Here is a 26,265-nt window from a genome sequence, read left to right as displayed (position 1 = left end):
TAACTAGGAAATATAATTATTTTAATAAGAATGTCTAGTAAAGTTACTAAAGAGTCTTAATCTTATATCGTTGATACTCTAAATAAGCAATATTCAATGATAACTAGACTCTTGAGATATAGACATTATCATTTAAATATATATATATATATATATATATATATATATATATATATCACATATCTTTTGTGTTTTTTATAATAAGAGAATTTTCGATTAGCAAAAAAAAAAATTTATTAGCGTTATAATGTGATAAAAAATATAAAACAATTATATTTGAATGCCACCTATGATTATTTTAAGAAACAGAATCGTTAATCTCTGTCGGTATTAGTAAGAGAAATATTAAATTTAACAAAGATAAAAATTTTAAACGTAATGAAGTACAATTGGATATTTCAACACGATAATGTGGACATTCATATAGCCAAGTTAATTAAAAATTGGTATAAGAAGCAGGAAATAAATCATATAAATTAGCCGGTATTATCACCGAAATTGTATATCATTGAAAATGTTTGGGGATATCTATCAAGACAAGTTTACATGAATAATCGTCAATTTTCTCACCAGGAAGATCTTGTAAATACCATAGAGACCAAGTGGAAAAAAGTACCACAATCTTATCTAGACACACTATATAAATCAATACTAAATCGTATCTTTCAAGTTATAAACAAAAATGGTGGACATACAAAGTATTAATAAAACATCTTTGTTATGAAAATATTGTTTTTTTTTGTTTTATTTACTATGCGTTTATTCAAGTGACGCAAGAACATTCGTATCTTTTTCTATAAAACATGAATATTTTTATACCAAATAAGTAATTGTCCAAAACAAATGTGTATAATAATTATTAAATAGGATCTATTATTGTAGAAAAATAGAATATATTAATTGAGGTTGAGTTTAGAGTAATATTGGAAAAATATTATTGCGTTTAATCAACTCGCGGACTATAGTTCTTCAATATTGGATAAAATGGAACAATTGCATCAATCAAATAACTCTTTGTTGATTGATAATATGGATAAAAATATTACAGAATTAAATAAATCTGATTCCTGTAATGATAAAGTGGAATATACAAATCAACATTTATTAAAATCAAAAATTTCATTAGATAAAAAGAATGGAAATCAACGGAAAACAATAAATTTGCAACAAGTTGAGGAATTGTATGGTGACAGTGAAATAGATAATAAAATTGATGGAGAAGATACAAAACTATCTAGTAGCAGTGATAATAGTAATGATACAATGTTATCTATCAATAATTGTAAATTAACAGAATTTGATTCAAAATGTAATAATAACACAAATGATATCGATAAAAAAATTGAGTTTAGAAGTAGAAGTGGTAGTACTGATACAACAGGTTCAGAAAGTGGATCAAATAATTCTGGTGTAAGGAGAAGTAGTAGAATTAGATCAATTGGTTTAATGAAACAAAGGTATGTATCTTAATATATATATGAATAAACAAAAAGAATATTTTTTTTAATAAAATTAAATTTGTTCATCATTGATATATATATATATATATGTAGCCTTAAAAATAATTTTTTAATATGATATAATTTTTAATAATTATGATAAAAATATTATAATTTTTTTAAATTATAACTTGAATTTCATTATATATAATTCATATATAAACTTTATTAGTAATAAGATAAATTTAAATTAAATTTATTTAAATAATTTTAAATATTTTTTGAATCTACGATTTTCATTATTTGTAACATATATATACAATATAAATATGAATATAAACATTAAATTTAAATGTGTATAATAAATAAAATATTTTAAAAAAATTTTTTATTGAATATTTAAAGAACATATAATTCATTATAAAAATTTTTCTAAATATAGATCTTATTTTGTAGATCCCGTGGACGGGGTTTAGTTACCAAACCTAATACAGATATTTCAAAAATAAATGTCCAGCAAGAAAAAATAGTCAATAATATTGTTTCAATTGCTCAAGAAATGAAAATAGACAACCCATCTGAATTACAATCAGACAAAGAAGCAAACATCAATAAGACAACAAATACATTTGAATCTCTCTCATTATTAACAACAACTTGTAATGCTACAGGCTATGATTCAGATTCCTGTAAACCTGTTAAAGTAAAGTCTCGTTGGCGAAGATCTAGTGAACTTGAAATGGGAGGATCAAATACAGGAGCTGCATCTACATCAACAGTAGGATCTATATTTGGAACCATAACTGCAAATATATCTGAATTTGGATCATGTTCAACACTTAAATCCTCAACTGGAGTTTTAGCAGATATTAATTCTTCAGAATCTACATCTGGAGTTGCATCAATTGCAAATTTTCAATCTAATGTAGATATAGAACAAACAAAGGAGATACCAGTATCAACTAATAATAATAATATTGTGCAAATTCCAAAAATAGTTGGTGCGAGAATTTCATTACCTATGGTTTCTGAGATAGAAGACAGAGAAATGGAAGAAAGGCTAAGTCAATTTGAAAATTTACGTGAAAATTTATATTTGACAGAAAGGTATGTAAATAAACTTATGAATATAAATATACGATAAATACATTAACAATTTTTTTAGATATACAAATAAGGAAACAAAAAGAATGGTATGCGATTGTTTTTTAACAGAGGAAGAAATTGAAAGAGGAGAATTAGGTTGTGGTGAAGATTGTTTAAATAGACTTCTTATGATAGAATGGTATATTATATATCATATTAATGTATTATACATTATTATTTCATATTATATATCATATTAATCATCATATTAATACAGTTAAATTAAATATTAATTAAAAAATAAGTTATATAATATTTTATATATTTTTTAGTGGACCTCGATGTGTAGTAGGTGATCGTTGCACAAATAAAAGATTTCAAAATTGTGAATATGCAAAATGTGAAGTATTTAGAACAGAAAAAAAAGGATTTGGTCTGCGAGCTATGGTCGATCTTTTAGCGTAAGTTAATTTACTACAATTAAATACAATGAAGACATTCGCAATAAATATTTTTTAATGAATTTTATTTTTCTAAATAGAGGAGAATTTATAATGGAATATGTAGGTGAAGTAGTTGATCCTAAAGATTTTCGACGTAGAGCAAAAGAATATTCAAAAGATAAAAATAAACATTATTATTTTATGGCATTAAAATCTGACCAAATTATTGATGCCACTATGAAAGGAAATGTTTCTCGATTTATAAATCATAGTTGTGATCCTAATTCTGAAACACAAAAAGTAAGTATTGCCAATAAAAATAAAAAAAATATAGAGTTTTATAATTTTATTTTTATAATTGAAATCTGTATAGTGGACAGTGAATGGTGAATTGAGAATTGGCTTTTTTAACAAAAAATTTATAGCTGCTGGTGAAGAAATTACATTTGATTATCATTTTCAACGTTATGGGTATGTATATTAATATTATTTTTATATTATTTTTATATTATATTATATTATATAAATATAATATATTTAACAAAAGTGTATTACTTGTGCTAAATTTTATTGCAATATTAGTAAAGAAGCACAGAAATGTTTTTGTGAAGCACCCAATTGTCGTGGTTGGATTGGTGAAACGCCCGAGGAAGAAAAAGAAAAAATTGAAAAGAAAGAAAAACGCGAGAAAGATATGAAAAAGAAAAAAGGTGAAAAGAAACAAGCTGATTATATGGAAGATGAAGATGTGAGTAATTTAATCTTTTATTTCTGCAAAATATTTTTTCAACTATTTTATCATTTAATTTACTGTTAATATTATTTTAGTTGGAGGAAGAAATAGATAAATTATGTTCGGGTGGTTTAAAAAATAGAGCTCACACATTAACATTAAGTAGATTAATGGTACGTAGCAGAGAATTAGAACACAGAACACGTCTTTTACGTTTGATACAAAGTGGTGAACAGCCATGTCGAAGATTATTTTTGGATTATCATGGTTTACGTTTGATTTGGAGTTATGTTATGGATATTTCTACAAATGATACTGACGAAGCACAACAATTTCGATTAGAAGTTTTGAAAACTTTAAATACACTTCCAATTCCTAATAAAACAATGTTAATGGATAGTAAAATTTATAACGTAGTAGAAAAATGGTCTAGACGATTATATTTTTCTCTAAATGGAGATTCTCCAGATGATGATCAAGGAAAATTAAAATCAAATAGTGATGAATTACAAATTAATTATGATAATAATGAAAAAAGAAATTCCTATCAATTAATTGATACAGATAAACAAGAAAATAATATTGAAATTACCGAAATAAAATCTGATAATACAGATCAAAATCTCATTCCCGAATTAGCTTCGAGTCTTTTAGTCGAATGGTCAAATTTAAAAGAAGTTTTTCGTATACCAAAAAAAGAAAGAATTGAACAAATGAAAGAACATGAAAGAGAAGCAGGTAATGAATTATAAGTAATGAATATATAAGTATGATATAATAGAATTTTTTTAGTTTAAAAATTAATGTATTATATTTTTTCTAAGATCGTGGATACCGAGAAGAATTAGAAAAAGAAGAAAAAAGAGGAACATCATATGATAGGTATAATAATAATAATATATATATATGATTGTAATTATTTATAAATTGATAAATGATTTACAATCAAAAATAAAAATATAAATTTCTTATTTTATAGACATAGATCTGATAGATATGGAAGAAACGAACCTGAGAAACGTGGGGATAGAAGACGTGGGCGAGAATCTCCAGAATCCGAGCATATTCGAACAAAAGATAAAAGAATAGAGGAAAGAAGTAGTTTAGTTCCAATTCCACGAATGACAAAATATGAGCGTAGACAATTATTTGCTTTAAAAGTAGCTAAAGAAGAAGAAGAACGACAACGTCGTCAACAACAAGAATCATGGCAAGATCATGAAACTAGATGTTTGGCATTAGGCATAGATCCTCACACTACAGCTATGGTAGATCCACAAACAGGATATCCTGTTTTTTATAATCCATCAATTGGACAATGGCAACAATATCCTACACAAGGTTCTAATTCATATATATTTTTTTATATTTAAATTTTATAAATTTTATATCTTTTTATTAAATTTATTAAATTTTTATTAAATTTATTATAATATATTTATTAAATCTTTTTATTAAATTTTTATATTTAAATTACACAGTTATCAAGTAGTATAAGTCTAACTTTTCAATTTTATGATAATCTTTATTGATTTTATAAAACAAAATATAATTTATCTTATAACTATATTATCTATATTAAAAATAAATATAAAGATTAAAAATCACTTATATAACTTAGAAAGCATTTTATTTTTTCTTATAATTTTTTTTCTTTCTTTAATTGCTATTTCTTATTTTCATTTTTTTTGTTTTTTGTTTTATTTTTCTTTGTTAAGTAATTAATTCATATAAAATTTTATTGTAGATGGAGAAATAAATCAGCAATGTACTCCAGTATATGTAGGTGGACCACAAACAATATCTGGTCATACTCAATCTGGAATAGTACCACAAAGTTCACATGTTTTACAATCATCAATTTCTTCTGAAATATCATCTGGAATGTCGAACAATATACCTTCAGGAGTTCCTCCAGTAGTGTATACATTAAGTCAAACGCCTGTATTTAATCAAACCACAACAGTTTATTCTTTACTGCCTCATTGTCATCAACAATATTCTGAAAGCCAATTGTCACTTTCAAATAATTTAGTTCCTAGTGGCACAACAGTTACACTTCAAACAGAATCTCTTTACGAACATATGGAAAAGCAATCAGATCAACAGTTTCCTACAACGTTCAAACAGCCACAATCTGAAATACCTCCTATAGATTTACCACCTAAATGGAAAAGTGCAACTGATACTAGAGGCAGAACATATTATTATCATGTAAAAGAACGAATATCGCAATGGTTACCTCCTCCTCCAGATCATATTGGAGTTCAACCAGATTCATCATCAACTTCAGAATCTAGTGAAGAATCAACTTCATCAAACGAAGATGATGAAGAAATTGAAGAAGATAATAATGAAGATTCCAAAAATGAGGAATTAAATTTGAATAATACTTTAATAGAAAAATCTTTAAATGGTTCTAAGCATAATGCAACTAAAAAAAGTCCTATTCATAGTGCAATTGGAAGTTCAGGACTTTTCTCAGAAGGCAAAAAAAGAAGAGAAGGTTTAGTTCAAGAAAGAATTATTAGTGTATGTTATAGAGACTATATTTATTTATTTATTTATTTATTTTTAATTAAAAATATATTAATATATATTTTTATATTTATTATTTTTTTATAGCCACGCCGAGAAGAAGATCGTATGGATCATAAAACACATAAAGGAATAAAGGAAAAATTACGTCGTCAAAAAGAGAGAGCCAAATTCAAAGAACAAGTTGAAAAAATACGAAGACATCGACGTAGTAACAAATCTAAATCTCATTCACGGCATAATTTAAATAAAATACAATTACCTACATCCGATTTATCTACAATGTCAGAGAGAAAAATTAAAGATACTTTTAGGATAAATATGGCAAATGTCATGGTACATTTTTTGAATCCATATAGAAAAAATGATTGTAAACAAGGTAGAATAACAAATACAGAAGACTTTAAACATTTAGCTAGAAAGGTATGTTTATACAAGAAAACTTTTAAGAATTTTTTGATAAATTTATGAATTTTTTTTTAATAAATGTATAGTAAAATTAAATTTAATAAAACTTTTCTGTTTTAGCTTACACATTTTGTACTTGCAAAAGAATTAAAACATTGTAAAAGTGTTGATGAATTACAATGTAATGAAAATGTTAAACATAAAGCTAAAGATTTTGTACGTAAGTATATGAGTAAATTTGGCGCAGTTTATCAGAAAAGTACTGATGAAGATTAATTCTGTAACTTATGACATGAAATAGTTATTTATTATATGAATTCTTCATTTTGAATATTGTAATATATCTACTAAAAATATATCTAAGTAATGCCTATATGTAGATATATCTGTAATTATTATTATTGTAATATAGATCAATTTGTACATGCTTCATAAACATTCTAGTAATTTAGCCATTAAGAATTTAGTAAATTTCTAACTTCGTACATTCAATGTATAAACTTTATATTTTCATTTAGTATGAAATAATATGTATGTTATATCTTTTAAAAATGCATTTTATGTTCTGCTATAATGTACATTTTGCATTATATTAAATATTGAATTTTTTTTATGTCAATTTCAAATCTGAACATTAAATATTAAACATTTTATTGTGAAATATAAATATTAAAAATCATAAATATTGTAAATAATTACAAATTATAAAACAATTTTAACTGTTTCATAAAAGTAAGTTGCAATTATTATCTTCTTAACGTGTATAAAAACAAATGAAATTAAAAGTAATAAATTTTGTATTTACAATTTTATTTTCCATATATTTAAAAATTTACATATATCATCAAGATAAAAATAATATAAAAATTTTAATGAAAAAGTAATTAAAATTTAATTAAAAGTATAATTATTGTCTTCAAAATATTTTTTTTTTTTAATTTCAAAAAAATAACATTCTTTTTATTTTTATTTTTTTATTTTTTTTTTTTAAATTTATTTAAAAATTGATATATTGTAAAAATAAATATTTGTCAATTTATATAATATATTACAATATACATATATATCAATATATCAATATCATATAAATAATATAAACTTTTTTTTTTTTTTTTTTTTTTTTTTTTTTTTTTTTTTTTTTTTTTTTTTTTTTNNNNTTTTTAAGAAAATATTGTTTGTTCAGAAAAAATTTTATTTTTCTTTAAATTTTCATTATTTTTGTAATTTACAATATTAAAAATATTCTATAATTCTAACATGTTTATTTCTTGTTTTAAGTTGATTTGAAAATAGTTTTTCACAGCTGATAAAAAAACATTTTTATAATATAGTTTATAATATTATAATATGTATATCTGAAAGAAGTTTAAAATTTTTATATAATTATATATTATATATTGTATCATTTTTATTTATAATTCTTTTATATTATTATTAAAATCATCAGTTCTGATCCAAGTATTATAAAGATTAATAATGTATAAAAAAATCGTTTCTTAAAGAACGGTTAAATTTCAAATTGCCAAAGAGATGTTTTAAATAATTTGTAATACATGTTATAAATATGTTTTTATCATATATAATCTTAATATCATCAAAAGTAAATAACTAAATTACATGACAGATGTTGCGGCTTTAGTTATTGACTAGCAAAACAAGTGCTCCGATGTCATGATTATGAACCAGCCTTAATTCTAAATTTTATTTATGTGATATTGTGTATCACTCGATATCTCAATTCATTGAGTAGGATATAAGTAAGTATGTACATCATTTAATGAATTGAATCATCAGAAGCAAAACATCGTAACACTTGGTGTAATTTCAGCTAATATCTGATGAAATATTTTTTTTTTTTTTTGTTTTTACAATTTTTTTTTTTCTATATATTTAATGATTGGAGCCTTTAGTCCCTATTTATATATAGTACAAAATACAGCATAGTATCTTATATGACTTATAAGTTGGCTATCGGGACAAAAGCAAAAAAGAGTATTCAACTCACTTGCTTATCGACACGCGGTATATGATTTTATATGTAGATGTGATACTTCGGCCAATAAACTATTTGAATTTGGTTTAATATATTGGGTCTATCAAAACAATCAACCAATTAGATTCGCATAACTTTGAAGTGTCTTTTTTCCAATCACAAATATATGTAATATGAAACGGTTATGGTAAAAAATTTTATTTTTATTTTAAATTATAATGTTATTTTAAATACAAAAAAAGATACTTTTTTACAGTTAATATAAGAATAAAATATTTTTTATACAATGAATATTCTGCAACCTGAGTTGATTTGGATAGATGGTCGGTGTTACAGACTATTCGGAAATATCGAACGGCCAAGTGCCCAAAATATTTCTCCTTATTTTGAAGATAACTATCAAGTGGATTATAAAGATTCTGAAGATGAATGTGATATAGAAATTGTACCATATGAGTCGACAAGATTTAAACACACATTTCATGTGTCAAAGTATATAAAAAATGTGTATTAATATAAATATTATATAAAAAAATTATATATTATATAATATTAATGATTATTATAATCTTTTAGATCATTCTTTCCATTTATTATTGGATCTAAACATGCAGTACGTAAAAAATTAGAAAATGAAACTAGAACATCTATACAAATTCCAAGATTAGGTGAAGATGGAGATATTGGTATTTATTTATTTTGGATTTTATGGAGTAATAATTGAAATATAAAATTTAATTTTTACAAATTTTATCAATACAATTATACATTTATAGTAATAATTGGTACTGACCGTAAAGGAATAATGACAGCACGTCGTAGAATAAATTTATTAATGGAAGCAAGTAGAAAAAAAATACCATCAACACATTTTTTATCAATACCTTTAAATGAAGGTCACATAATAATGAATTTTAATATGTTTAAAAATGAAGTACTGAAAAATTCTGGAAAAAAATCTAATGGTATTGATGAAATGATTTTTCAAATACCAAGCAAGTTACATCTTACTATTGCATTATTAACATTACTTGATGATACAGAAAAAAATCAAGCTATAGAAGCTTTGAATTATTGTCATCAGCATATTGTAAAGTAAGAAAAATTACATAATCAATATTTTTTATTATAAAATATTGATTAAAATTATTTTATAAATAATTTTTTATAACAAATTAATAATTTCATAATAACTAGGCCTATAATTGAAAAATATGGACAAATTCCTATATACTTACAAGGAACTGATATAATGAATGATGATCCTAGCGAAACTCGAGTTTTATATGCAAAGTTAATTGACAATGAGGCTTTGGAAAAAATGGTAGATGAAATTGTAGATTATTATAATAGGATAGGTAAGATTCTTCAATAACAAAATATATGTATATTAATAAGATATTAATAAATAATTATTAAAAATATAATATTGAAAATATTAACAATAATTTATTATTTAGGTTTATTATATAAAGAAACAGAGAAAGTTAAGTTACATTTGACTCTTATGAATACAAAATTTAAATTAAATGAAGAAGAAAACCATTATGAAAAATATAAAACATTTGATGCAACAGAAATAATGAAAGTAAATATATTTAATTATTTTTTGAACTATAATATATCAAAACATTAAGCATATTATTAAGAAATTATAATTTATTTTAGGCTCATAAAAATACAATTTTTGGAGAAACTACATTGAAACAAATTCATTTATCTCAACGTCATACAATTAGTAGTAATGGATATTATCAAGCAATTGCAAAAATTAATTTACTTGAAGGTTTATAAATGACATATATCATTATTTAAATATATAGATATTATATATTCATGGAACACTATTTATGCAAGATTGATTTTATAAATCAAAACAAATATAAATATTAATATAAAAAAATTTTGAGGGTTATTTATAAAAAATTTAACATACAAAGATACTTTATAAGAAATTTAAAAGTAAAATAGTTATGTGATAAAGATAGAACCACCTCATTATGTATGCTCTTCTGTTTTACTTTATTTAATGCAAATTCAAATTATTTATAACTTAATAAATAACCTTATATAATATATCAACTTTTGTATTTGTTTTGACTTCTAAAATCTAAAAATAACTTATGAATTAATATGTATATGTTATAGAAAAATTCTGATAACAATTCTTGTTTTGTCTAATCAAAATTTAAAATGTCTATTGATTTTAAATAATATAATTCAGATAATATCTGAATCAAACTTATATCTAAATAAAATGTAGTAGATAAAAAAAATATTTTATATAAATTTTATTGTAGCATAGTAATAGTTATATTTATAGCAAATTAAATTTAATAAATGTTATTTAAATTGGTTTTACTTTAAATTGTAGATTTTTTAGTAAAAATAGTTTTCCACAGAATAATTCTTATATGTTCGTATTAATTAAAATTAATTAAAATATTTCTTAGTTAATTTAATTTAGCAATTTATTTTGAAAATATGAAAAATGTTATTTTGAGTAATGTTATTAAATAGATACATATGATTTTATAGGAAACAAAGAATTGTTTTTGGGTTTTTTCTCTAATATATATATATATATAATATGTATATATTATTTTTTAAAATATTAATATTATAAAATGAAATAAGGACAAAATAATTCAATGTATAAAAAAAAATTTAATTTGAAAATAAGATATGACTAAAAATATATTAAAACATTTTTAACTCTTTTTATTATTTTTTAAAAAAATGTTATATTTTCATATTATCAGAAAATTTCATAAGTTAAATAATCTTATATAATATATATAATCTTAAATACTTTCATGATACTAATTTATTAATATTAAAAATATTATTATACATAACATTAACGTTTATTGATGAATACTAATAATAAATAATGATTTCCAGTTAATCTAATCTAATTAAAATTGTATTTATGTTAATAGATAAATATATATAAAAAAATTTTAATTTTTGAATATATATATGTAGCTGCTTTAAAAAAATTAATTTTTTGAGTTACATATAAATACAATAAAATTAAAAAAAAAATTTATTTATATATATAAATATAAGTGAATTTATAAGAAATATTTAAATTGTTTTTATAGATTTGAATAGTGATAATTATTATATTAATTAATAAATAATATTTAATTCTAATATTCACACAGTATATATATGTATGAATTATATATTATTAATAATTTCAAAATAGATTATAATGAATACAAATTATGGCTTATATATATTATATAAATATATATAATTATCAATATAAATTTTTATTAATATTATTATTTAAATAATAATTTATATCTTTTTATTTTATATATGTAATTATAATAGCCATTTTTTTATGTATTACAATATAAAATGTATTTATTATGTTTCCTTTGAAAAAAAACTATGATTGATTCATTATTATAACCAAATGTTTGTTCTTGTCTCTCGATTGAATGAAAATGAAAATTTTATGGCGGTTTCATGCATTAGTAATTAGTAAATTTCATCAGTTGATACGGGATAATATCGATTGGAATAGTCTTTGCAAAAATATTAATTATTTATTATTATCCTAATATTAATAATCTGTTTTTCTGTATATTATTTCATTTGATAATACATTTTGTTATGGGAAAATTCCGTTCATGAAATTCTCTTCAGGCAAGAAATAACATTATCTATGAAATGATTCAAACAAAATATAATATTCATATCATCAATTCATTGTGCATTATTGTTGATTTTTTGTCTATTAACAAAATTCAATTTAGATGAACTGAATAAATATATAATTATTATCGTTTAAACAGTATGTGGCTTCAATCAATTCAAACATTCTTTGCAAGAGTGTCGTTTGTTATTTGTTTAAAACAAAACATCTCTATTTAAATCCGCAATGCCATATATAAACATTCCTATCTTACTATCAACGAGAATGTTTTTTTAAACTAAATTATTTCGTGTTTGAACGAATAATATAAATTCATCTTTATTCTACAGGCAAGTATGTTGCATTTTTAGTGCAAAATTTTCGTGGCAAATTTTATGCCAATTTTCAAGCCAAAAAAAGAAAAAAGAAGAATATTGTTATATTGCGTATTTTTACTGCATTTAATAATTTTTTTGAGCGTCAAATCTTCGAAGAAGTCGTTAAAAAGTTTGAATCATATTTATTGATTCATCGAATTTTCGCATTTAATGTAATGTAATATAATTAATCTGATCAAAAGATTTTATTATCTTCTTACTTTGTTTACAGATGTATCATATTTATCCTGAGTATCTGTTTATATTAATATAATCTGTTTATATAATTATATATCTTAGTTATATATCTGTTATATTATTTAACGAAATATTACAATATCCATTTTTTTCTAGCAATCGATGTTTAATCCGATAGAATTAGTAATCTGATTAATAATGATTATATAATTATATGACAGAATAATACTATAGCAATTTTTAGCTTTATAATATGAGGGTATGTCGGAATGAGTATAGATATAAATTTGTTAAAATAGTTAAATGTGAAATAATAAAGAATTTAGAGAGATTTGATATTCAACTAAATGAATTAATTATTCAATTAAATGATCTTTTTAACATCTTTTATATTATAAAAACAATGTTTTAATAATGTTTTAAATAGAAAGACAAAATACATGATTACTATATATCTTCTTTGATTGGAGATTGCAGCAATTTAAGATAAATTTTCTTTAAATTATAAAAACATGATTACATGTAAAGTTAATCATTTTCATGTTGTCAAAAATTGTTTAGATTTTAGTTTATTGATTGTAATAAAAATAAGAAACCTATTACAAGAATATGTTTTTAATATTTTTAATAGATATTAGAGTCAATTATGTTAGACATTATTATATCCATTAATTTGTTATAGATATAAATTATTCTGCACGAAACTGAAAGATAAGTTACTGATGATTAATATAGTGTATAAAAAGAAAATTGTAACATGTATAATGATTATATTTATATTTATTATGCTCAAGCATTAATATGCTATAATTGTAAATTATATTCATATGTGTGATAGAATAAGAAATACTGATTTATTCTCAATACAATATAACAATTAATCAATTTTGTTCAGATTTTTTGGATGTTCTTTGGTTTGTGATATGATCTGTGTTAATTTTTAATATATTTGTTTTATTAAGAAAATAATAAAATTTCAGTGTTGCAAGATTACTTTCGTAAATTGAAAGAAGAAAATAAAATATGTTTCAGAAAGTCCAGTTTTGAATTATTACTACAAATTGGATGATTACATGTTGCTTACACAGCAAATAATTGTTACATCATCTGGAAGAATATATTTGGTTGAAAGAAGGGGGGAAGGTGATGTGATGATTTGTTCATCAAGTATATTTATTGTGAGAGTAAGTCTGTTTCTTTAAAATTTCTGAAAACTGGACTTGGTATTTTCATATTGGATTGCGAATAGTCAAAATATAGTTATATATAGTTACATGAGATTATATGATGATTTTTTCTTAGAAAATAAATTTCATATCCGTGAAGTGCGCTCTCGTTTGTTTCTTTCAAATGCTGATTTATCGAAGTTCATATATGATTTAAGGATTTATTTAAAATTATATAGCTATATATAGGCTATTATTTAAAATCTAATGATAAATCCTTTAATCTGAATGAAATATTTTCCATAGTCTTAACATTTAATATTATATATAACATTTAATATATATCGATAAATAATGAAGTGTTAATCAAATATTAATAAATAATTCGATAAACGCTGTAGTAATTATATATTATATAATATATATAGTAGTTTATCAAATATAATAAATTATTTAATATTTATAAAAAAAACTTTTTTTTCAAATTTTTAATCTTGCTACAATATAGCAAAACAAAAAAATTTTGTATATAGTATTTTTAAATTTAAAATATAGAATATTTTTTTACTTTTGTAATTTTTTATTCCCTTATTTATTTTTTTTTTATATTTATTCACTTAATGTAATATTATATTTTTTAATTTCTTTATTTGCTATAACAATATTCATGATTGAGTTGAAGAACGCATGCGTAATTAATATCGAAAATGTCATATATTAAAATAATAAGCAAATCAGAATTATATGATTTGGTTTTTATCAAATTATGCATGTATATATAAACAATTTATTTTTATCATTGATAATACTTTAACCTCTTTTCTTTATAAATGTAATATTCTTACAATATTAAAATTTATAAGAAAATTAATTTGTAATTATATTAATTACAAAATAATTACAAAATTATAAAATTAATTAAATATTAATAGAAATATTTTAAATACAAAAATACTTAAATATAAATTTTTAAAAATATTTAAATATTATAAATTTTGAAAATTTTTTAAAATAACAATATAGTTACTTGAAATTAGATATCAAATTTACAACTTTGTTTTATCAGACATTTAAATTATATATTACTCATTATTATTATTAAATTACATATATTATTTTATATATAATAATGCAAATACATTTATATCATATATTAATTCTTGATATTTTAATTTAAAAATTATTATATATTAAAAACATTGCAAGATTATACATAAATAACATCAGCAATGGATAATTTGTTGTTTATTATTATAATATGTTCATATTTTAATGATAATTAAAATTTAGATATTAGAATATAATACATATATTATCTTTTTTAAGCATATGCTTGCTGATTTATATATGATGTAATATATGTTGATTAATAATAACACAAAATATAAAAATTAACAACAATTAGTATTTAGATTTTTTTTTTAGATTTATAAAAAATGCATGGAATCAAGAGAATATTAGTCTTTTGTTTATTAACAACTATATTACCAATTTTATTTCTTATAACACCATTGTATTTACGTCATAATTTCTATGCCAATGTAGCATATGCTGTAACAGATTCTGATATCTTAGAAATTACAGATGGTATTTCTACAATATTTTGTTCTGTAAGAACATATTATATGTATAAAACATATAATTGAATATTAAATTTAATATAAATATTTATATAATTTAATATAAATTGTATTTTATATAAAAATATATTTTATATAAATTTAAAAATTGAATAATAATTATATAAATTAAATAAATTTTGTATAGATTATATGCAACTTATTGTTAATAATAAAATTATTATTTATATAGACACACACATTACAAATGAATAGAACATTTAATGCATTTCAAATGACACAAAAACCACAAATTACTTCATATAGAAAACATATTCGTCTCAAAAAAAGTATGATATTACCAGATGATACATTGGAATATTGGGGATTTTATCTTTTAAAAGGAGCAAGTGTAGCACTTTCTGTGTGTTCAAGGTAATATAATATTATAGTATAATTTTATGATATATTAATATTCTTATATGTAATAATTATTTTCTTAGATTTCAAGGGGCTTCTATAGTTGTGGTTAAAGGAGAACGCAATTTACGAACATGTGGTATGTTGGAACATCATAATACACAAATTCTAAAAGGTATATTTTTACCGAAAGCTAAGGAACAAGTTAAAGTAACATTTAAATCAAATACAGAAGAAATTAATTCCAGCAATAATATTACACAAGTCATTTATAATAATACATTAAATAATATAGAAGATAAATTGTTATGGAATATTACTTCATATTCAGGAATCAATCATATATCTTATGAAAAAAATCATGACAAGGAATCAAAAAAATTAATACAGAACGAAAATATTCAACATTATATAAAATCTATACAAAAAAAAAATATATATGGTATTAGAAAATTAAGACATATTAAGAAAAAACAATATAAAGAACAAGTAAAAGAAATAAGAAAAAATAGAATATTACAGGAAAAAAAAAAAATACAAAAAAAAACTAAAATCAAATCTTATCTTAAAAAATATAAAAATGAAAAACATAATTTTTTAGTTTTAAAAAAGTTGCAAAACAAATTAAATTTAGAAGATAATATTGAAGATAATATTAAAAAAAAAATGAACATGCAGGATAAAATATTAAAAAGAAGAATCAGAAACCAAGAAATTGTTAAACCAACTTTTTTACTTGATCAAGGTGTGAAACATGGTGGAAATGCAGGTAAAAATGCAACAAATATTGATCATGATTCTTCCATATCCAGTTTTGAAACCGATTTATTTAAATGTTATGGAGGCTCAATTTTAATAGCTCAAGAATTTACACCTTCTGAACAATGTACTAATATTACTTATTTACTTAATAGTAAACATATGCAGGCAGTACATAATGTTGTAGAAAATGGTTATTATTACTATATTTTTTATAGTGATAATGATATTGTATCAAATGACATATATGCACTATTTGATATCTATAAACCTGTTTTTCATTATGAAAATATAACAAAGTCTTGTATAAATCAAACAAATTGTTCCTTTTCAATAAATTTATTATCTTCTGATAGGGTAATTGTTGAAATACCAACTAAAGATGATTTTGAATATGAAATGAATGAAGCTAATTTACTTTTATCAATTTGTCATCCACGTATGGAAGTATATATAATTTTTCCTGTTGCAGTATTATTTTTTATTCTTGCTTGTGCTTTTATGTGAAATATGATACATATTCTGTATCTTATATATATGTATATATTATCAAATCAATATATGCATAATAATATTATTGTAAATATTTGAATTGTAATGATTCAAATCATAAATTATCATATCACCTGATAAAGATTTTAAAACAAATGGATACAAAAATATTTTGTATAGAAATATTTATGTATTTATAATAATATAAATAATTATATGTATATATATTACATGTAATTATTTTTAATTAAATTAGTATTAATCTTATAAAATTACTATAGGAACTTATGTAAATTATATGTATATAATTATATATTATCAATATTCATATTTTATAGATACTTACATATATATATACATGTTAAGTTTTCTATTCAAACCATTAGTTTATAAGTATAATATAAATTATATGATAATATGTTAAGAAAAATTTTCAAATTAACAAAATATTCGTGATAACAATGATAAAATATTTATCATAAAAGCGAAAGAAATTTGCATATCTATTTACATTAAATATTTTTTGTTGTTACTACAACTATTTTATTGATTTTGTTTTTTTGATAATCAATTTCTTTCATAAATATTCATAAATTATCGTCAAACGAAAAAGAAATATTTTGCAAAGAAATGCTAAATTTATAATATAAATATTGTTCTATATGCAATATTAATTATCAATAAATTTATTTTTTACATTATAAATTAATTTTTTTAATTTGTACAGCACTATATAATTAAAACGCTCCTCATTGATGATTCTTAATTTGTGATAACATCGATAGTTACCGACAGTATCAGAATAATATTAACATATTTGACTTCTAATAAAATTTTTTGTAATACTGATGAAACTATTATACGTTGCTGTTGAATACAGTTCACATTCGAAACTTCTAAGTAATAGAAAATATATGAACTTGGAAAAATCTCAAATTTTTTTATTTTTGTCAAAATTTTTTAAATTTATTTATATTTGATATAGAAAGAAAAGAAAATAAATGTTATATCAATCTAAATCTAAGAGAATTCTATGTCTTAATGTCAGAAATTTCGAAAAAATAAGAAAGTATTTCATTTCATTTATTTTTGAATAAGCATTGAAATTTTTAATGAAATTTTGATACACAATCAAAGATAATATTAAAAATGTGATATAAATTATTATATTTTATCTGGAACACAATGTATGATGTAAATTTATTTACATTATATTTATCAAATTATATTTGATTTAAAACTGGAAGAATATAAATAAATGATAGTATATATTCTATAATATTATGTTATATATATTATATATATAAAATATATTCAGTTATAATATATTCACGAATATATACGTACGATATATCAAATTACAAAAACAAGATAGCTTTTCATATTTTTTTATTATTTTCTCAATATTTAATTATGTTTTTTTTCGAATTTGAGCCCATTGATATAATAATAACAATATAATATAAGATATTATGTATATAATTTAGTTGTGAATTTATTTATTGCAAATATTTCGCAATAATTTTAGAATTCTTTTATAAGATAGTTGCACTTATCATTATAATAATCTTTATGTTATTGAATTTATTTTGTAAATATTATATATATTATGAAATATGTATTTCTATTAGTAAATATTTATTCGCACATAATTTTATTAAAATATCTTAGAAAATAATTTAAAATCGAAAATTATAATTTATATATATCTATTATCTTTTAATATCTATTATCTTATAATATTTTATATATATCTATTATTTTCTATTATCTGCACATCTGCACATCTATTATAAAAAAATATATAAATATATATTATATATATTATAAAATAATATATTATAAAATTATTAATTCAAAATAACAATAAAAGTATTTCAATCATAAAATTTTAATTTACTTATATTAAGTTTAACAATTATATTTATCATTTGTAATAAAATTATCAAATTTTTCATTCTTTGATTATATATTATTTTAATTATTTGAAATTAGTATTAAAGCTTCAAACATTTAATATAGAAAAAAAACACATTCAACATAGAAAAAAACATTTGGAATCTTTATAGCAACTAGAAAATTTACTTAGTATAATAAATAATAAAAATAAAATTATTTGAAATAAGAAAAATATATTTTAATAAATAAGTTCGAATTGTTTTTAAAAAAATTAGAAACGTAAAATAGATGTGTATACATGATCGACAATATATTTGTATTTGCCTCACACACCCCACTATAAGATCGCAAAGGATTGTGGGTAATTGACGTACTTCCCTTATGCGCAATAAGTATTTGAAGAAACAAATATAATAAAAACCAAAAAATTGTATAAAAAGCTATTATATGTTCTTAAAAGTTTATATTCCAAAACGTTCGAATTCTTTTGAGTATTTTTTATGTGTTCAGTTATAAGAAAAGTTCATTGAAAATTTGAAGACTGTTTGCAGCGCCGTTGTGCGGCATTCATAAGAATATTCCTTGTGACGCAATAGGAACTCGTCCTTTCCGTCGACCTACCGTGAGCGGAACATGTCGCATACGTCTGAGCGAAGGTAAGTTCGGTTTTTCACACGTAATTAAAAAATATGCATGCTTTTTTATATTTCATAAATTTTTTGTTTATGTTATGTTTCTGTAAATCTTACGTTGTGTACGGTTAGACGTCGACACTTAATGATATATTCTTAAAAAATAGTGCGGCAATCAGCTAATGCATGGACACGAGACTGACAACATGGCGTGCATTCGTTTTTGTCACATTGTTCGCAAAATTAATGTTAATCTCTTATTTCTACTTCTTTTTATAACCTCGCTATTGTTGTGATTAGGAATCATAACAATTATTTACATGGCGAATAGTAAAACTTGTCAAAAATATATTTTAATCTTTATTATAAGAATTAAATACTACTCGTCATGCAAACACGTTTTACTTTGCATTTGAAATTACGTAATAAAAAATAAATTTTCTTTAGTTTTGACAGAAAAAACAAAGTAAAATAAACACTGTTCGAAATACTACATAAAATTATTTATATTATATATCTTATAATGAAAACACGTTTTACTTGTTCGGGCATGCTTTTGCGTGAGTCACTGTCAACGTATCTATCAAGTCATCGATAAATTCGTTATCTATTTAATAATCTATTTTAATTATTATGTTTATTCGATATTGATTACTTCTCGATATTCTTAAATTGAAATGCCTTATAATATTTATTACAAAATTGATATACTATGATGTTGAATTTTATGTTTCAAGGTCGTTAAAATAGAAAATTATTTATATCATTTTGCTTTTATTATTTTATAGTAAACGTATAATTTGAAAGTCAATGTATTGAAATTATATGTATTAATTTTTGCTATAACATTTAAAAACAATAAATATTTTATAAATAAATTTAAATTATATATTTAAATATAAATAAATTTTTTTATATAATTCATTATTTATATTTCAGAAACGATGATCAATGGGCAGGAGATTCCAAAAATGGTCCAAGTGAAAGTGATCAACAAACATATGATGGCCCTCCTGGTATGGAGCCTGATGGAATCATTGAATCAAATTGGGATGTTGTAAGTTAATAATTATGATATATTTTTTATTTTAAAATGAAAAATTAAATATCATAATTTAATTTAAATTTTTCAAAAATTTGTTATAATATTTTTGTATTATATATTTTTTTAATATATATTAGGTCGTTGACAACTTTGATGAAATGAATCTGAAAGAGGAATTATTACGTGGTATTTATGCTTATGGTTTTGAAAAACCTTCTGCAATTCAACAGCGTGCCATTCTACCATGTATAAGAGGACACGATGTGATTGCGCAGGCACAGTCAGGTAAAAAAAATTTATATTTTATTTGCTAAAAATAACAAAATAAAATTTTTAATTGATGGAATATTCAACAGGAACTGGCAAGACTGCTACATTTTCAATTTCTATTTTACAACAAATTGATACTACCATTAAAGAATGTCAAGCTTTGATTCTAGCACCAACTCGCGAGCTTGCTCAACAAGTAAGTATAAATGAAATTATTAACTTTATTGCTAATTGCAAAAAATGCATTTAAATAAATATATTTAAGAAAAAAAGATTAAACTGAGAAGAGAAGAAGAAACTGAAGACTAAAAAATGAATAATATAAATATTTAAACTAAATTAAATCTAGAATTATAAATCAAAATTTTTATCTAAATATTAAAAAATTTTTTAGATTCAAAAAGTTGTTATTGCTTTGGGAGATTTTATGCATGCAGAATGTCATGCATGTATTGGAGGTACTAATGTACGTGAAGATATGCGAAAATTGGATCAAGGTGTTCACATAGTAGTTGGTACACCTGGTAGAGTTTATGATATGATTAGTCGGCGGGCATTACGAGCCAGTAGTATCAAACTATTTGTACTAGATGAAGCTGATGAGATGCTCTCTCGTGGTTTCAAGGATCAAATTCATGATGTTTTTAAATTATTACCTCATGAAGTACAGGTATATATAAGTTTTAATTATATTTTTTATGTGATGAAATTTATTTTTTAGTAAGTTTTTTAGTTATTAAAATATATCTTGTTCTATAATGAAATTTAAATTATAAGATAAAAATATACTTGTATTACATTTTTTATATACAATTATTTTTTTTTTTTATTTTTATAATATGTTAATAAATATAATTAATAAATATGAAATTTAATCTGAAATATTGGGTAATTTGGTAATTATATAAAAATTATATATTAGTGTTTGTAAAATTTTAATAATTCGTATATATTTTATATTAAAAATCATATAAACAGATTGATGTAAAAAAATAAAAAATTTTTTCAGGTTATTTTACTATCTGCTACAATGCCATCAGATGTATTAGATGTATCTAAATGCTTTATGCGAAATCCAATTCGTATTTTGGTTAAAAAAGAAGAACTTACACTAGAGGGTATTAAACAATTTTTCATCTATGTTGAGCGTGAAGAATGGAAATTTGAAACACTTTGTGACCTATATGATACATTGAGTATCACTCAAGCAGTTATCTTTTGTAACACGCGGCGTAAAGTAGATTGGTTAACAGAAAGTATGCGCACTCGTGACTTTACGGTCTCTGCTATGCATGGAGATATGGAACAGAAAGAACGAGATCTCATTATGAGGCAGTTTAGAACTGGATCATCTCGTGTTCTCATAACAACTGATCTTTTAGCACGTGGTATTGATGTTCAACAGGTTTCACTTGTCATCAATTATGATTTACCTTCCAATCGTGAAAATTATATTCACAGGTAAGTGATATTTATACATTGGATTACTATTAGATATAATTTTAAATTATACTTTTAATTTCATTAATTTATAATTCATTAATAATTGTATAAATTATTATAGAATCGGTCGAGGTGGTCGTTTCGGTCGCAAGGGAGTGGCAATTAACTTGGTAACTGACGACGATAAACGAACCTTGAAAGATATTGAACAATTCTATAATACTAGTATCGAAGAAATGCCAATGAATGTCGCAGATTTGATTTAAATCTGACTATTGGCTATAATTCATTATAATTAAAAAAAAAAAAAATAATAAAAGTAAGTGAAATACGGAGCTCTCAGCTGATCTCTCATGGTGTGTGAGTATATATAGAGTGAATTGGTGAACTATAATCGCTTATGTAAACGCGATCTACCGAAATATTCCAAACGTTCTCATCTCAATTTCATTTTATAATAGTAGATTACAGAAATAGTTATCTGTTACGCTAGAGAAAAAAATTAGTACTATTACATTATAATTATTACAATTATCACTACGGATACTACTATACTGCTATTCCTACCACTATTACTCTTACTATTATTACTGTTATTGGTATATACTCTTGCGCTATTCTCTTCTTGTTCAATATTTATTACTACTACTTTCCCCGCTATTACTCCTATTATATAACTCTTTACTGTTAATATCTCTAGTATCCTTATCATTGTGACTACAAATACCGAAATTGCTCCAATTTCCAATACAAATTAATAATATCGCCTCGACAAAATACAATCATTGCGATTACTGATAGTGTGAGGTAAAACAAAAAGAAACTGAGAAGTGAGGTAATTCAACCAACTTTGGTTGTTCTTTTACTTCTCTGCTATCTCAAGAGATTTTATATTTTGCGTAAATGCACTTACAATTTTATCTAACATATCCACATTCTGTTATGAATTTCAAATCTTTTATCTTGAATCATTTTATTTCATCTTCTTTCTTATATAACTTTTCCAACTGGATGATTTATTCCATATTTCATGGTCCATCTTCAACACTCTTACCGCCGCGATTACAACGTGTTTGTCTAGGCAGAGGTTTAGTCGGGTATTGGAAAGGGTATTTCAATCACAAGCGTTGTCGAAGGAGATGTACATTCAGACTTTAGATGATATGAATTTTTTGTATGTCCCAAATCCTAAGTACATACTTTCATTAAGAAATAAAGTGTTTGACCTTTTAATTGTGGTTTTTGTTATTGCATTCACTATTATGTTGAAATACTTGAAAAGATATTTTATTTTATACAAAAGAAGTTTAGATGAATTATATTTAAAAAGAAAAAAACCATATATAAATCAATACAATAAATTTCATCACCAGATCATATTGAAAACAAGAATTATACATATAATTCAAAAAGTTCTCACAGTTTTTATTTGTATTTGCAGGCAATTTTGAGCGGTCCAGAAATGAGGGAGATATTTTTGGAAATAAAGACCAAATTTCGTGATTCAATATAGAAGTTTTGTAAATCGATTACCTCTCTAATTTCCTGCCCTTTGCAGGTTATTAACAATATAATATAAATGTCGAATTATTTATATATACGCTTGCATTATTTATTTTTAATGATTATAGAAGTCAGACTTTTACACGATCATTTTATATCTTATCAATAAAAAAAACATGAAAATATTTTTCATTGCATTAATTGTGTATTTGTGTACTTTTTTAAAAGTAAAATTTTAATGTGTCTTATATTGTGAGAACTTTTATATATATATATATATATGTATATATATATAAAAGTATATATATATATATGTGTATATATATTTTCTTTCGTAAAGAAAATGTATTATGAATAAACGTTTAATTATTCCAGCATAGTTTCATGTAACATCTATAATAGTTTTCGAAAGTTGGAGTAATTTCATAAAAATAAATTTTTTATTATTATTGTTATTATTGTTATTATTGTTGTTGTTGTTGTTATTATTATTATTATTATTATTATTATTATTATATATTTTTACATTTAATATTATTAATTTTGTATTTTCTTTCTTATATATACATTTTTAGAAACTGCTCGAATTTCCGAAAACTCTTTATTATTAAATTCTGTAAATATTACAAATTTTTTGAAATAGTGAGCTATTGTGAGTTTTATTGTATATTATTTGCACATGATACAAATAATATATATATATGATCAATAACCATATATATATATGGTTAAATTGAACTCTTAAAATCAACACAATAAATATGGTTGTCGTTCACATAGAATCATTGCATTACTATTTTTACTTATCTATATTTATTTTAAATTGCATTAGTCATTTCTATTTATTTTATTTTAGCAAATTATTGATATATATATTGATATATATATTGTTGGATCCTAGTAATTAATTCTAATAAATTTCAGATGATTTACTAATATAGTCTTTACTAATATAATAAAATAAAGTAAATTATACTCGGAAATCATAAAAATCTTTCATTTTTACGTAATTATTTACTTTAATCAAATGATAATCATAATGTATATGTAATATAATAAATAACTAATATTATGATTATGTACTGTATTAATATAAAATAATCAAAAGCTGAATTTTCAGTCTATTGCTTCATTGATATTTGTATAAATCAAATATTAAAAATTTGCTTTTGCAAATTGAGTTGCAAATTGGGAGTTTCTACTTTTTTCCGTTTTAAATAATTCTTTTCAAATATTATTGAATAATTAAAAATTTGATGATTATTAATGATTATTAATTGATTATTAATTTAGAAAATCATTAAAATTTATCTTTTTAATACAAATATTTCAAGAAAAAATATATATGAACTTCAATAATAATATAAAGTTTCTCAATTGAATATATTGTTTAGAAATTTTGTATTAATTATGAATTTTATTTTCAAAAAATCGAGTTTATGATACATCTAATATTAATATTAAATGAAAAAAAAAATGTTTAATAATAATAAATTACAATCTTCTCACAAAAAAATATATTTAAAAAAAAAAAGATTCATAAGTATATATCACAGAGTCTTTAATAAGTAATTTTCAGATTGACACAAATCAAATATATAATTATTTTAAATAAAATTAATAAAGGCAGTTGAATATTATTTAGTAATAATAATTAATTAATAAAAATTATGTAATAATAATTAAAAGATCATTATATTAAAATTATTTAATAATATTGTCAATGTATTATTTTCTTTTATTTATTCAGATATATTTAAGTTATAACAAAAGTTTTTATTTAAATATTCAAATTATTTTTTTATATCATTATCATTATTTTTAATTCTTTTAATAATTTCATTATTATTAATATTAATATTATTAATAAATAAAAATAAAAAACAATCTTCAATTAAATTTGAAATATAAAATTTTTCAAATAATTTTTAAATCAAATTTAATAATTTCTTTTTTTCAGTAAATTTTTATATTTAAATATTTATGAAATATATGTATTTTTATTCTCATTTATGTTATTTATTGTAATAATTAAAATATATATAAGTTGAATATCTAAAAAATAAATGTTTGAAAAAATTTATTTAAATTATAGCAATTAAGATATTTGAAATAAATTTAAGAGAAATAAAATCGTAAGAATAAAAAAGATATAAATTTTTATTCCATAAAATGTACATTTTACAACTTGAAATATGCTTATAAAAAAA

General features: G+C 21.5%; 3 protein-coding genes across 9 annotated transcripts; all 3 read left to right on the top strand.

Moving 5' to 3' along the window:
- The first annotated feature begins 687 nt into the window (after positions 1-687).
- On the top strand, positions 688-8,539 carry LOC122717056 (histone-lysine N-methyltransferase SETD2). 2 transcript variants are annotated; one of them, XR_006347138.1, is made up of 15 exons: positions 688-1,457; positions 1,896-2,546; positions 2,605-2,724; positions 2,858-2,986; positions 3,067-3,268; positions 3,342-3,439; positions 3,551-3,716; positions 3,797-4,439; positions 4,526-4,583; positions 4,681-5,042; positions 5,449-6,233; positions 6,327-6,662; positions 6,768-6,867; positions 8,272-8,404; positions 8,476-8,539. XR_006347138.1 is itself a non-coding variant. In XM_043940745.1 (13 exons), exons 1-13 carry the CDS (start codon positions 985-987, stop codon positions 6,921-6,923), a joined length of 4,179 nt encoding a protein of 1,392 aa, XP_043796680.1. In that variant the 5' UTR covers positions 688-984; the 3' UTR covers positions 6,924-7,116. The 2 variants fall into 2 exon arrangements, 1 of the variants encoding a protein (XP_043796680.1); XM_043940745.1 differs by lacking the exons at positions 8,272-8,404; positions 8,476-8,539 and having other exon boundaries at positions 6,768-7,116.
- Positions 8,540-8,686: 147 nt separating this feature from the next.
- On the top strand, positions 8,687-17,337 carry LOC122717057 (activating signal cointegrator 1 complex subunit 1). 4 transcript variants are annotated; one of them, XM_043940749.1, is made up of 11 exons: positions 8,687-8,827; positions 8,897-9,132; positions 9,217-9,326; positions 9,417-9,735; positions 9,838-9,998; positions 10,101-10,228; positions 10,309-10,426; positions 13,900-14,051; positions 15,846-16,027; positions 16,096-16,187; positions 16,261-16,446. In XM_043940749.1, exons 2-11 carry the CDS (start codon positions 8,927-8,929, stop codon positions 16,296-16,298), a joined length of 1,506 nt encoding a protein of 501 aa, XP_043796684.1. In that variant the 5' UTR covers positions 8,687-8,827; positions 8,897-8,926; the 3' UTR covers positions 16,299-16,446. The 4 variants fall into 4 exon arrangements, with proteins under 4 accessions (XP_043796684.1, XP_043796685.1, XP_043796682.1 ...); XM_043940750.1 differs by lacking the exons at positions 15,846-16,027; positions 16,096-16,187; positions 16,261-16,446 and adding an exon at positions 15,459-15,627 and having other exon boundaries at positions 8,690-8,827; XM_043940747.1 differs by lacking the exons at positions 8,687-8,827; positions 8,897-9,132; positions 9,217-9,326; ... (3 more) ...; positions 10,309-10,426; positions 13,900-14,051 and adding exons at positions 14,374-14,433; positions 15,459-15,643 and having other exon boundaries at positions 16,096-17,337.
- Positions 17,338-19,773: 2,436 nt separating this feature from the next.
- LOC122717324 (eukaryotic initiation factor 4A-I) lies at positions 19,774-24,150 on the top strand. 3 transcript variants are annotated; one of them, XR_006347198.1, is made up of 8 exons: positions 19,774-19,818; positions 20,734-20,851; positions 20,977-21,124; positions 21,196-21,305; positions 21,504-21,779; positions 22,119-22,570; positions 22,674-22,871; positions 23,994-24,150. XR_006347198.1 is itself a non-coding variant. In XM_043941293.1 (7 exons), the coding sequence occupies exons 1-7, from the start codon at positions 19,796-19,798 to the stop codon at positions 22,816-22,818; spliced, it is 1,272 nt and encodes a 423-aa protein (XP_043797228.1). In that variant the 5' UTR covers positions 19,775-19,795; the 3' UTR covers positions 22,819-23,785. The 3 variants fall into 3 exon arrangements, 1 of the variants encoding a protein (XP_043797228.1); XR_006347199.1 differs by having other exon boundaries at positions 22,674-22,912; XM_043941293.1 differs by lacking the exon at positions 23,994-24,150 and having other exon boundaries at positions 19,775-19,818; positions 22,674-23,785.
- Positions 24,151-26,265: the final 2,115 nt, after the last annotated feature.

This window comes from Apis laboriosa, unplaced genomic scaffold (assembly GCF_014066325.1).
Source record: "Apis laboriosa isolate Shangri-la unplaced genomic scaffold, ASM1406632v1 scaffold4_cov146, whole genome shotgun sequence".
NCBI classification, from domain to species: domain Eukaryota; kingdom Metazoa; phylum Arthropoda; class Insecta; order Hymenoptera; family Apidae; genus Apis; species Apis laboriosa.
Note: the sequence above shows the minus strand (reverse complement) of the source record. Positions and strands in the feature narration are given on the sequence as shown.

What these genes read in the sequence shown, in the direction of transcription:
- LOC122717056 (XM_043940745.1), top strand. Translation starts at nt 985, where the DNA reads ATGGAACAATTGCATCAATCAAATAACTCTTTGTTGATTGATAATATG. An exon ending in AGACTTCTTATGATAGAATG is followed by an intron (nt 2,725 to 2,857) that starts GTATATTATATA and finishes TATATTTTTTAG; the next exon opens with TGGACCTCGATGTGTAGTAG. An exon ending in TATCATTTTCAACGTTATGG is followed by an intron (nt 3,440 to 3,550) that starts GTATGTATATTA and finishes TTGCAATATTAG; the next exon opens with TAAAGAAGCACAGAAATGTT.
- LOC122717057 (XM_043940747.1), top strand. Translation starts at nt 15,470, where the DNA reads ATGCATGGAATCAAGAGAATATTAGTCTTTTGTTTATTAACAACTATA. An exon ending in TTTCTACAATATTTTGTTCT is followed by an intron (nt 15,644 to 15,845) that starts GTAAGAACATAT and finishes TTATTTATATAG; the next exon opens with ACACACACATTACAAATGAA. An exon ending in GCACTTTCTGTGTGTTCAAG is followed by an intron (nt 16,028 to 16,095) that starts GTAATATAATAT and finishes TTATTTTCTTAG; the next exon opens with ATTTCAAGGGGCTTCTATAG.
- LOC122717324 (XM_043941293.1), top strand. Translation starts at nt 19,796, where the DNA reads ATGTCGCATACGTCTGAGCGAAG. An exon ending in TTGAATCAAATTGGGATGTT is followed by an intron (nt 20,852 to 20,976) that starts GTAAGTTAATAA and finishes AATATATATTAG; the next exon opens with GTCGTTGACAACTTTGATGA. An exon ending in TATTACCTCATGAAGTACAG is followed by an intron (nt 21,780 to 22,118) that starts GTATATATAAGT and finishes AAATTTTTTCAG; the next exon opens with GTTATTTTACTATCTGCTAC.